General features: G+C 57.8%; 1 protein-coding gene across 4 annotated transcripts in view; it reads left to right on the top strand.

The window, feature by feature from the left end:
* PNPLA7 (patatin like phospholipase domain containing 7) overlaps nucleotides 1-12,688 on the top strand; it is a 57,520-nt gene that overhangs the window by 34,310 nt on the left and 10,522 nt on the right. For all 4 annotated transcript variants that reach the window (XR_006607486.1, XM_045082812.1, XM_045082811.1 and 1 more), the window contains 5 exons: nucleotides 2,699-2,848; nucleotides 9,617-9,680; nucleotides 9,890-10,058; nucleotides 11,104-11,286; nucleotides 11,894-12,012. Coding sequence is in view for 3 of the 4 variants with exons in the window: in XM_045082812.1 (XP_044938747.1) it covers nucleotides 2,699-2,848; nucleotides 9,617-9,680; nucleotides 9,890-10,058; nucleotides 11,104-11,286; nucleotides 11,894-12,012 (685 nt within the window). In the remaining variant the exon portion in view is untranslated. The remainder of the gene's footprint in view (nucleotides 1-2,698; nucleotides 2,849-9,616; nucleotides 9,681-9,889; nucleotides 10,059-11,103; nucleotides 11,287-11,893; nucleotides 12,013-12,688) is intronic.

Here is a 12,688-nt window from a genome sequence, read left to right as displayed (position 1 = left end):
TGCTCGAAGCGGGTTTCTTGTGGAAAGCACATAGTCAGGTGTTATTTTTATCATCCCGCGTGACAACTTGGTGTGTGTTTTTTTAAGATTTTATGTATTTCTTTGAGAGACAGCCAGCACAAGCTGGCGGAGGGTAGGGAGAGGGAGAAGCGGGCTTCCCGCCGAGCAGGGAGCCCGACACGGGGCTCCATCCCAGGACCCTGGGATCCTGACCTGAGCCGAAGGCAGACGCTTCACCCACGGAGCCCCGGGGCCTCCCCGCCTGACTGCTTGTTCAGTCGGTGTGCACACGTCCGTGTTGAGCACGATTACTCCCGAGCTGGGATCCGTGGCTGCCCCTGCGGAGTGTCCTGTCTCCCCCACCCCGTCGTCGTTCTCCGTCCATCTTCTCGAGTTCCCTCAGCCCTTCCGAGTGTCCGTTCGCGGTCTGTGGCGGCTCCAGCGTGCGTCCCGTGGCGCGCTCCGTAGCCGCTGTGGGGTCACAGCTCCCCTCCCTCACCGCGACCCCAGGGTTGTGCTCCGTGAACCCCTCCCACGGCCTGGGAACGGCTGGGGAAGCACGAGAGGAGACTCGGCTGGAAAGGGCCGCTGCCCTTCATTCCGGCGGCCCTTCCTGGCGGTCCGAGGACGCGCCTTTCACAGCCGGGTCTGCTGGCCGCGGACTGTCCGAGCTTCCTTCTCGCAGCCGTCTGCGCGTCACCTCTGTCCCCAAGACAAATTTGCCGATGCGTGGCTGGCCCCGGGGAGCGGCTGCCTGTAGCCTCCACGGCTTCTGATGAGAAGCCCCGATGTGGCTGTTCCCACGTCCGTGTCCCTTTCTCGGGCTGCGTTGAACACTCTGTCCTTAGTGTGTAGAGACGACACGCTCATCTTCTGGAATCCGTAGATGCATGTCTTTCCACAGACGTGAGACGTTTCCAGAATTTATTTCCTAAGGTACTCCTTCAGTTCTGTCCCCTTTATCCTCCGGAAGTCCAGGGACACAACGCTAGACCTTCTCTTACTGGTTCTGAGGTCTCGGGGCACCGCCGGCTTTTCCCTTCCCCCAGTGTTGAGATCGCACGCCTTCTCGCAATCTGTCTTCTGTCTCCACCGCAGCGTGCACCTGTGCTACTGGTCATGGCTGCTGTGTCGCCACTGCCTTTTTGTCCTTTTTGTCAGTAATTCCAGATTCTGTGACCTGTTGTCACATTTGTCCGTTGTTGTAGGCGAGGTTTTCCTGGCTTTTGTTATAGCTGCTAATTCTGGATTATACCCTATATTTCAGGCTTGATGTCACAATGTCATGGGACTCTGGTCCTGCCTCTTCTGTTCTAGCCGACTGTCGGTGTGCTCACGCTCCCAGAGCACGTCCTGGCTGTTCGTTAGTAAGGGAGTTAGTTAGACTGTCTCTTAGGATGTTAGTTCGGTTCTCAAGGCCTTCACAGTGTTACCCCGGTCTGCCCTGCTATGTGTTTCTCAGAGCCGCTGTGCGGTCCTGGCTGGTTTCACACGTGGGCCATGTGGAGGCGAGTGAGCCCAGGACTGCTTCCTGGGGTGAGAGAACTGTTTCTGCATCTTCTCCCTGGCATTTCCCTGTGCTGCAGGGCCTGGAGAGTTGGGGGGCTCCAGCCCACGGTGTCTATAGCCTGGCCGCCCTGGGAAAGAGCCCTGGAGGCGGCCCCTGGCCCAGGGTGGGGGGCGGGAGAGCCTGCCTGGCTATAGCGGGAGAGGGGCAGGGTCACTGTGGCCTTGGCGGCCTTGGTGGCCATGGTGGAGTGCTTCCCAGGAGTGGAGGCCCCAGCCCGGCCGCCCTCCGAGCCGCCTTGGGACTGCGGGCAGCAGTCGGGGGGCGTGTGCCTGCCCCGCCTCCCTCTTGGCCAGAACCAGAGCTCCCAGTGCTCCGGCAAAGGCTGAGAGAGCCATGCGGAGCTGGCAGGAGAGTCCCCTTTGCTTCTGCCTCAGATGGAGGGTCCTGACATCACAGGTCACTAGAAAAGACAGGAGGGAGCCAGGAAGAGAGCCCTCGGTGTGTCCAGGCTGCAGGAGACCAGGGTCTGTTTGGGGTGTGGCCGGCAGGAGGGTGAGGCTGACCCCCCCAGCCACCTCCGTGAAAACAGGTGCTGCTGGCCCAGAAATGACCATGGTTGGAAATAAACTTCCAGGGACCCTCTGATGGGTGACCTTGTGGGTCAACGGGTCTGTGGTTCCTTCCCTGTGCGTGGGGGCCCCAGGGCTTCACAGAGCTTCCTGGGTCCCCCCCAGAGGACGGAGACTCTGTGGTTCCAGGGACAGGGGCTCTTACCGCACTGGCTTGTCGCTTCGAGCTTCAGGCTGCCGTCCCTCATAGGTCGCACTTACTGGTTCTAGAGCCCATGGTGGAAACACCGTAGGTGGCCTCACCTGGCAGAGTACTTGAACTCTCCGAGGTTTCTCTGGGTCACAGGGTCTTTTCCTCGCGCCGTGCCTTCCTCATCCGTGAGGCCTGAGTCCTGGAGTGCGTGAAAGGCAGGGCGCTCACAGTGTGGCCGCTGCTTCAGCAGGAAAGGCAGGCTGGTGGGGGGGGGGGGGCAGGCGCAAGACACTTGGATTAGGGACGCCAGGAGCGAACCCTGGAGCCTTTTCCTCTCTCCCAGGCCCTTGTACCCTGGGGCATCAGGAGATACTGTGCGGTGCCAGCCCAGCCCCTTAGGCCAACACGCGACCCTGTGCTCCGCAGGTCACCAGTTTGGGCTACACGCCGCCGGCAGCAAGTGGGACTCCGGGAACCCCGCCAGCAACCTCTCCACGGTGGCTGTCATGCCTGTGTCAGAGGACGTGCCCCTCACCGCCTTCGCCCTGGAGCTCAAGCACGCCCTCAGCGCCATCGGTAAGTCCTGCCCGAGGCCAGCTGGGTCCTCTGGAGCCTTCCCCCTCTCGCCTGGTGGTCCCTCTGGTTCTTCTGCAGGTGCGCCAGAGTCCTTCACAGCTGGCCCTTGTGGGTGCTGGGGACAGGGCTGCCACGGGAGCAGGAGAGCATCCGCCCGGCATCTCCTGACAGTCCTGATGCTGGGCATGGTCTTGTGGGCCAAGGGCTGTCCCTCCTGCACCTGTGGCTCAGGGAGCCTCCTACCCGGAGGGGACAGTGCGGTGGCTGCAGGAGCTGGCTGACCATGTGGAAAATGCCCTTGGTTGGGCTCAGGGAGCTTGGGTAGTATTTCCGAATTCCTGACAGCTGTTAAACTTTGCAGTTCAACAAGGAATTGAAATTTTGAGAACTTTTAGAAATTCCCCAAATCGTGAAGTGTTCTGTATTCCTTTTTTTTTTTTTAAGTTTTATTTATTTGAGAGAGAGTGAGTGAGCAAGGGGGCAGAGGGAGAGAGAGAGAATCTCAACTCCGTGCTGAGCAGGGAGCCCGACACGAGGCTCGATCCCCCCCCACCCTGAGATCTTGACCTGCGCCGAAGTCAAGAGTCGGACGCTCAACTGATGGGGCCAGCACGAGCCCCGAGGCGCTTTGCGGTCTCAGTCCTTGATGAGTCCTTCTAGAACTGCGAGGGACGGTAACGGCAGTCCGTCCGTCGTCTGTGAGGCAGGTATACTGGGGATTCCAGCGCTCGTCTTTTGGAAACGTGGCGTGATCGTAAACCCAGTGAGTGTTCTGTTCCCGTCGTGAAACAGCGTGAGAAAGTTGTATATTTTCAGTTTCTACTGACGTAGACATTCGATAATAGAAAGCATTAAATAAAGACCAAATAAAAATGACTTATGAAATTGGAAGATACTGCTGTAGGTCCTTAAAACGTATTCTGAAAACGAAATTCTGCAACACAGAAGGCGTGGCTGTCCGTCTTGATCTTTGCCTCGTAACAGCCGCACCCGAAGCAGGGCTCGTGCTCCTCTCCTGTGGGTGTCCCTCATGCCATCCGGGGCCGACGGCGTGTCTCTGAGGCCTGCAGCAGAGATGTGTCACTTTCATAAAAGTTTATTCTGTTTAAAAAAAAAAAAAAACTTTAGGGGCATCTGGATGGCTCAGTGGGTTAAGCCACTGCCTTCGGCTCAGGTCGTGATCTCAGGGTCCTGGGATGGAGTTCTGCATCGGGCTCTCTGCTCAGTGGGGAGCTTGCTTCCTCCTCTCTCTCTCTGCCTGCCTCTCTGCCTGCTTGTGATCTCTGTCTGTCAGATAAATAAATAAAATCTTTAAAAAAACCCCAAAACTTTATTTTGTAGTAATTACAGATTCACAGGAAGTTACAAAAACAGTAAAGAGAGTAAAGAGAGGATCGTGTTCCTTCCCCCTGGTTAAGCTACTGCAGCACACTGTTGAGGTCAAGAGGGTCACTGGTGCATCTGCAGAGGTCCCCAGGGTCAGTGGTGCTCTGTGCCATGGTGACTGCTGGGGAGGTTCCTGCCACCGCGACCAGGCGCAGCGCCCCGCTGCCCCTCTGGCAACCCTAACCCTGTTCTCCTGGGTTGTCTGGTTCTGAGGGCGCCCTGAGAACAGGGTCCTGCGTGGTGACCCTGCAGACAGGTTCACTCGGCTCAGATGACACCCGTGTCCGTCACGTGCTCCCCCTCCACTGTGGGCTGACGGTCCGGACACACCTGGTTTCTTGAACCTCTCACCTGTGGACGGGCATTCAGCTTTCTTCGCTTTGGGGCTTTTATGAACGAGACTCTGTGACTCTCTGGGCAAGGGTTCCGTGTGCACGTGCAGGCACAGGGTGTGTGTGGTCGCGTGCCTGCCGTCCTTGTGGGGGACCACCCCCTGCACGCTCCCGCCAGCACCGCGCCACCCCCCTGCGCCTCCCTGTCCCCCCGGCCCTCGGACCTGTCGCTGTCTGCGGTTAGTTGGAGGAGGTGCCACACCCATCGTGCCCCTGGTGTGGGCCTCGAACTCCCGACGCGGAGATCAGGACCTGAGCCGCAGCCGAGAGGCGGGCGCCCGTTCCTGCCGTCGTGGCGGGAGGGCAGTGAAGGTGCGTCGCGGCTCCAGCGGTGTCTCCGTGGCTGGAGCGGAATGTCTCCCGTCCTTTCCCCCGTCTGAGCGTCCGCTCTGGCGTTTCTCTGTTTCTGACTGGGTTCTTCGTTTTCTTACGCTGAGGTTTGAGAAGCCTCGCCCCGAGCGGACACGGGCTCTTGGCTGGGCTGGGGGTGCCGCGGCCCCCGCGCTGCCCTGAGGCTTCCGCAGGGCTGACCGCACGCCGCGGTCGTGTCCAGCTGGCCCTGGTGTCCTCCTGCCTCCTTTTAGCTCCTTTTCCCTTTTCAGGAGCATTTCTAAAAACCCGGCGCCCAGCCCTGGGGCCTCGATTTTCTCCCATGTTTTTTCAAAAGGCCTGAAGTTCTATGTTTATTTTTTTTAAGATTTATTTGTGTATTTGAGAGAAGGTGCGTGCGTGTGGCGGTGAGCAAAGACAAGGCTCCACATCCACACGACCCTGTGGTCCTGACATCAGAGAGTCGGACACTTAACCGACGGAGCCGCCCCGGGAACCCCCTGAAGTTCCTCATTTAACTTAGTTATCTGTTTGGAGGCTCATTTTTGTAAAAGGTTTGAAGTTTAGTAGAGATTTATTTTTTTGCTTACAAATACTCAGCTTTCCTGCTATCATTAATGAGGAGCCACCTCTCTCCCACCGAGTGGCGCTGGCACCCACCGAGTGGCGCTGGCACCCGCCGGGAACTAGTTTCCATGGCCGCGGGCTGTTTCTGGGCCTTGCTCTCCGCGCCAGCGCCGCATTGTGCTGACTGCGAGCGCGGTGGCAGGTCCGGAGTCAGGAAGCGGGAGGCCTCGGGCTCCGTACCTCTGCAGGCTGGTTCTGAGTGCTCAGGGTCCCCGAGATCCGCAGGGATTTCACGACCGGTTTTTCTCCATCTCTAAAAAACGGCACTGGGACTCCGACAGGGGTCGTGCGGACTCCGCGGTTCGCCCCCGGTGCGCGGGCACTTTGGCGACATTCGGTCTTCCAGCCCGTGAGCGCGGGACGTGTTTCCATGCACTCTCTTCTTTCGTCTCTTTCAGCGACGTTTTGTGGCTTTCGGTGAGCAAGTCTGTCTCCTTGGTTACGTTTATTCCTTATGTTTTGCTCTTCTTGATGCTATTATAAGTTACTTTTCTTAACCTCTTTTTTTCCTGATGGTTTATTGCCCGTGTATAGGAACATAACCGACTTCTGTGTCATGTTTATGTCCTACAACTTCATTTATTACTCGTGCCAGTTTTTGGTGGACTTTTTGGGTTTCCTTACATGTAAGATTGTATCATCTCCAAGCACAGATGCTACTTTTCCCTTTATAGTCTGACACCTTTTGCATCTCTTTTCTTTGCCTAAGTGCTCTGGCTGGACTTGCAGCACGCTGTCGGACAGAAGTGGCGAGGGCAGCGTCCTCACCTTGTTCCTGATCATCTGGGAGAATTCTTGGTCCCGCGGCACTGACCGTGATGTCTGCTCGGGTGCTCGTGTGTGGCCTTTAATAGATGGAGGAAGTTTCTTCCTAGTAATAGTTGGTGGGTGTTTTTTTTTAAGGTTTTGTTTTTTAAATAACCTCTACACCCCACGTAGGATTCGAACTCACAACCCCAAGATGAAGGGTCACTGCTGCACTGATGGAGCCACTGGGCACCCTCCATTTTGTGTCTGTCACATCCGTAATGTCCCACTGTCATTTCTGATTTTAATGGTTTGAGTCTTCTCTCTTTATTCTTTATTCATCTAGTTTTGTTGATTTTTTCAAAGAACCAACTTTTGTTTTCATTGATTTTTTCTATCATTTTTCTGTTCTCCGTTTTATTTATCTCTGTTCTAATCCAGATTATTTCCTTCCTTCTGTTTGCTCCGGGTCTAGTTGCTGTTCTTTTCCTACTTACCCAAGGTATAAAATTCGGTGCTTCGCAAAAAACTTCAAGTCTTAGCAAACCAAAGACCTGGATGCACCGTGAGTGTGTGTTACTCAATAAGAGAAGCCAGTCTGTGGTTCCCGCTCTCTGGTGCTCTGGAAAAGGCAGAGCTGTGGACATGGTGCAAAGATGACACTTGCCTGCGGCCAGGGGACCTGAGGCATGGAAGCAGGGTGTGTGGAGGACTTGTGGGGCAGTGAAAATAGTCGTGTGATAGCACGGTGGTGGACAGGTGTCATTCCGCGTCTGTCCAGACCCAGACAGGGTACAAGAGAAAGGACCCTGACAGGCAGCCTGACTTCCGTTCATCCTGATGCGTCAGCACTGGCTCGTGGACTGTGACAACGGACCGGCTTCCTGCAGGATGCTAGTAATGGGGAGGTAGGGGAGAGGGGTGCGTGTGGGAACTCTGTGTACTTTCTGCTCAGTTTGTCCCTAGACCTAAGTACATTTAAAAAAAATAAAGTCTATAAATGGTTTAAAGAAAGAAAGAAAGCTGGGTCCCTGATTTGAGATCTTTCTTCTTTCTTTGAAGCACATGGGTAGCTCTGGACTCCTCTCCACAGCCAGCGGCTCCCTCCCTGCGTTTGGGATGCTGTGCTTCTCTTTCCCTTGGTGTCCAGACTACTTCTTTGATCTGTGGGTAGTTCAGGAGGGTGTCATTTAATTTCCACACATTTGTGAATCTTCTGGTTCTCCTGTTACTGATTTCTGGTTTCATACCATTGTGGCCAGAAAATGATACTTTGTATGGTTTCACTTTTAAGTTTATTAAGACTGGCTTTGTGGCCCAACATACAGTCTGTCCTAGAGAATGCCTTGGGTTATGTTGTTATTGTTGAAGTTCCCTGCCCGTCGTGGGGCTCAGACTCACGACCCCAGCACAAGGTGTCGCGCGCTCCCCAGGCAGAGCCAGCCAGGCGTCCCTGGATGAAGTCGCTGGGGAAGTGTGTGGTGCGCTGCTCTGGGGGGCAGTCTCGTCTCTGTGTGTTGTGGTACGTGTGTGGTGGCCTCTCCCTGCGGCTTCAGTTTCTGTCTGCCAGTGACCGAGACGTTGGTTGCCCAGCATGGGTCGGGTGGCCGTCTTCTCCTCGGTGGTGGCATGGTTCTTTATGTGACCCGGACATAGTCCCTTGTTTGCGTGCCAAGACTGCACATATCTGTCTCTGTGGCATGATTTTTTATTCTAATGATGTCCTTTGAAAACAGAAGCTCTTAACTCTAATTCAGGCCAGTTTATCAACTGTTTTCTTCCGTCATTACTGCTTTTGCGTTTTCCTGAAGGAACTGCGCACTGCCCCAAGTATGAAGATGTTCTTCTAAACTCTCCGCGGTGTTGCTGTTCCTGTTCAGTTTACAGTCCATGGGGATGGCTTCTGGGGATGATGGGAGGTAGGACTCAAGATTCACTTTGTCTGCGGGGATGTTCAGCGACTCAGATGCGCCTTTCGGGAGACTGAACTTGGCCCACTGCTGTGCTGACGCATTTGCCGAAGCCCAGTCCCCGTGCTTATGTAGGTTGCTTTCCCTCATGGGGGAAGATTCTAGGCTGATATCAAGCCATTCTCTTCCAGCACTTGGGGGTGGTGGTCCATTTTCTCAGCTTCCAGTGTTTGGGAAGGAGGCAGTCTGGCAGCCAGGCCAGAGCAGGCTGGAGCAGCAGCCTGGCCAGATCCCCACGTCAGCTGTGCCCCACGGAGCCACAGACGCAAGTGTGGGGGAGCCGTCCTGTTTCTCCTCCCTGCCCTGGTCCTGCCTGCCACCTGGCCTTCAGCAGAGCCCTGCTAGGGACAGGATTGGTCACCACGGGAGCTGGAGCCCACCTTTGCTGGCTCCACACTTCCCTAAGGGGTCCCTCAGGGCCCCCCTGAGTCTAGGCAGGGGTACCTACATGGGAGACACATGCCAGCGGGCAGGGAGAGCCCAGCCTGGGGTCCCTGGAGGGCCTCAGGGCTGGGCTCCTTGGTGTTCCTGCAGACAGACACAGCCTGCCAGTCCCATCGCATCCCATATGACGTCCCACAGAGGTGGGCAAGACACATCACTGTGGTGCCCAACAGGGCCCGTGATGCAGCCCAGCCCTAAGAGATTTCCCTCCCTCTGTAGGAGCCCTGCAGATGACCAACCGAGCTTGTAGCCAGGAGTGCAGGTCCCAGCAGGACGAGCCCCCTCACCGCAGTCCGTGGGAGGAGTGGCTTCCCTGCTACTTAAGCCTGAGGCACCTGTGCGTTTGCGCTGGTTGCACCAGGTACACCTATTCTGTGTGCCTCTAGGAAAGCAGATGCTGCCAGTTAAAATACAGGCAACGATTTCTCATGTCTCCGCTTTTCACTGAAGCTCTTGGAGAGCTCTGTACAAGTGTAGGGGTAAAAAGGAGGCCCTCAGGACTTCTGGTCCTCTCCAGCCCAGGGTTGTGGGTGCACCCCTGGGGACCTATGTACTGATAATGGTGCTGGTGCTCCTGGCTGGGCAGGCCCTGGCACCTGCGTCCATGTGGGCATCATCAGACACAGGGGATGTGAAAAGATGTGCATCTCCACATGGCTGAATACTCCAGTACACGTGTTGGCTCCAGCCAGCCCTGCTCCCAGGGTCTGGGCCCCCAGCACACACACAGTCTCAGTGTTGCAAAGATCTGAATGCTTTCTGTGCAGCCAGGAGACTGAGGGTCAGAGAGCCCGATCTGGAGGCCCTGGGGCTGCTGGTCCTGGGAGGTGGGCTGCCAGGGCAGTTTTCTGTAGTTCGGGTTTGTGTTTCAGGCCCCGTCCTGCTGTTGGCCAGTGACAACGTAAAACAGCGCCTCGGCTCTGCTGCTCTGGACAGGTGCGCCAGCCCTTGTGTGGGACAGCTTCCGGCTCCCTGGGGGTCCAAGCACAGCCTTGAGCTGCACCTTCCACGCTCGCGCGCACCCAGCCTTCTGCGTTCCCCTAGCCCCCTGGAGTCTGTGGGCCCTCCTGCCCTGTCTGCAGCACCGGTGCCTGCTCACCCCGTCTGTGCTCTGGCATCGGTGTCCCTCCACGCCTGTCTTCCAGTATCCATGAGTACCGGCTGTCCAGCTGGCTGGGGCAGCAGGAGGACATCCACCGGATCGTGCTGTACCAGGCGGACAGCACGCTCACACCGTGGACCCAGCGCTGCATCCGGCAGGCTGACTGCATCCTCATCGTGGGCCTGGGCGAGCAGGAGCCCTCGGTGGGCGAGGTGAGCTGGCGGGCGGGGGCGGGGCCTGCGGGGCGGGGCCTGCGGGGCGGGGCCTCGGGGAGCAGCGGCTGGCAGTGCCTCCCGCGAGGCAGGGCTGCGGGCTGGGCAGGTCCTGGTCCGCTGCTCTCTGTTTCTCTGTCTTTTCCTTCCAATGAAATATTTCGAGAACTCAGGAAAAGACAGATGATAAAAGCCGACACCCGCAGCTCTGGCCTGCATGTTTTGGAAACATTTTGCTGCATTGACCTCTGGTGGTTTTAGCACAAAGCAGGGCAGCTGCCCTGAAGTGGCCCTGGGGGGCCTCTTGTGAAGCGGCGCCTTTCCTGTTCCACTATGAATGTGTTCAGCGCTGGTTTTCAGGTCTAAATTTGATAAAAATCGTGTCCTATTTTATATCACTTTGAAGGGTCCTTTTTTCTCAACACTTAGGTGTTTAAGCTTTATCCATATTGTTTCCCTCATTTTTATGACTGTTGAGTCGCCTCTCTGTGAGCACCCGCCATCTGTCTGTTCTCCGCTGTGAGGCGACATCGCCGGCCCACTTTGTCTCTAGCTTCAAGGCTGCGGGGTGTCGGCTCCTTCCATGCGCACCGCGCTCCCCGGCTCCTTCCTCTCTGACCCTGGGGCAGCTAAAATTGCCCGACTCCGAAGCAGGTTCCTCTTCTGCAGGCAGAGCTGCAAGGGAGCGTGCCTCAGTGAAGTGACCTTCACTGAGAAGGTCACAGTGTGTGCCCACGAGGTGCTGTGAGAGCCACGGACGGGGAGGAGGCCCTCCTCTCCTGGCAATTCTCACCCAGCCCAGCGTGAAGCAGTCACTTGGCCAGGCAGACCCCTGGGTCACAGCTCTGACCGCCAAAGGGCAGAGCACAGCACAGCCGAGCTGGCTCCCAGGACCGGGCTGCCACCTGCCAAGGCCCTGCCCGAGACCCTCCTGCCTGTGGGGGCGGGTCCATCGGGCAGGGGCTGGAGTGGGGGCCTCCGTGACAGCCCACCTCTGGCGGTCAGCTGCGTCCTGCCCGCGCCCTCAGGCTGTGCTGTCCTGCAGCTGGAGCGGATGCTGGAGAGCACGGCCATGCGTGCCCAGAAGCAGCTGATCCTGCTGCACCGGGAGGACGGGCCGGCACCCTCGCGCACCGTCGAGTGGCTGAACATGCGTAGCTGGTGCTCCGGCCACCTGCACCTCTGCTGCCCTCGCCGCGTCTTCTCCAGGAGAAGCCTGCCCAAGCTGGTGAGGTCTGGGCGGTGGGCCGGCCCCACGGGAATGCCTGGCCCCAGAGCAGCCTTCCTGACTTGCTTTGTGATGGAGGAGTGCCGTTCCTTCCGGTTCCCTCTTTGGGTCCCTGTAGTCTGAGCTCCCCGGGCCACTGATGAGGCTGGCTCGCCTCTCTGTGTGCTCACGTTTTCCTTAGCTTGACTTCTGGGGGCCGTACCTAGGAGAGGGATGTGGCCCCCGTCCGTCAGCAGGCGTCTGTCTCTGGGGCCGCAGAGGGGAGGCATGCTGGCACGCACGTACCTCCACAGGAAGGCAGCGGGAGGTCACCCGAGCCCGCCAAGGGGCAGGAGGAGAACCTTCTCAGCCCTGGGGGCTTGGGGCCTGGGCGCCCCAGAGGCTGCCCACATGCCACAACCTGCCTGGCCCCACGACTCAGTCGACAGTGTCCTCACAGTCCTTGCCCAGCGCAGCCTCCATCTGGGGGACTCGGGGAGGGGGGCGCGGCGCTCGGTGGTCTCCTGCTGGGCCCTGGAAATAGCTTTGGGTCTGGAGTAGAGGAAACCGCGCTGGTCAGGCCACAGTGTGTGGGACTTGGCGCAGCTCTCCCTGGCCTCTCTCTCAGGTGGAAATGTACCAGCGAGTCTTCCAGAGGCCCCCAGACCGGCACTCGGACTTCTCCCGCCTGGCTCGGGTGCTGACCGGCAACGCCATTGCCTTGGTGCTTGGGGGAGGGGGGGCAAGGTGAGTCCCCACGTGCGGCCAGTGTGTGTGCGTGCGCGCGCTGATGAGGGCGCTGAGCTCGGCCCTGCAGGTCAGCCCCACACACGACCAGGCATGTCTCCGCACCTGGCTCCGCCTTGCCAAGCAGTGCTTCCCGCAGGCTCTCCCAGGTTGACGGTTGCCAGTAGAGTAGAAGATTCCTGTCTTGTTCTAACAGTCTTTGCTGGCAATGTCTGCTTGTCTGTTAGCCGTCCGTGCCTCCTCTGAAAACTCTGTTCTTACCGTTGGCTCCGGGTGAGTGTCTCTCCGTTTTAATGCACACTTCCTAGACCGCTGGTTTCATCTGCTCGCAACCCTAGCGCGGCTTCCTCCAGTTCTGTGGGCTCATGAGTTCTGAACTGACGGCTGCTCCCTGTCTGTCACTCTGGCCCTCGCCGCCTTTCCCCTGAGCTTGAAGCGGGATCTGCTGCTGGAGCAGACGTGGAGCCCGGGGCCGCCGTCAGGAGGTGCAGTGAGGCCCAGGCCTTCTGCTGGCGAACCAGATGCTCACGGAAGGGCAGAGCAGCGCCTGCCACACCCGTGCTGGGCCCCTGCCCCTCGGAGGAGGGGGGAGAGCAAGGGGCCCCCGGCCTGAGCGCTGGGCTGAGGGGCGCATGTGTAATGGAGATTAAGTTTAGTCAAAATAATACTTAGTTTA

Source organism: Mustela putorius, unplaced genomic scaffold (assembly GCF_011764305.1).
Source record: "Mustela putorius furo isolate JIRA1106 unplaced genomic scaffold, ASM1176430v1.1 tig00000596_pilon_pilon_pilon, whole genome shotgun sequence".
Lineage (NCBI taxonomy): Eukaryota > Metazoa > Chordata > Mammalia > Carnivora > Mustelidae > Mustela > Mustela putorius.
The sequence above is the reverse complement of the archived record's forward strand: the minus strand, read 5'-3'. Positions and strand labels throughout refer to the sequence as shown.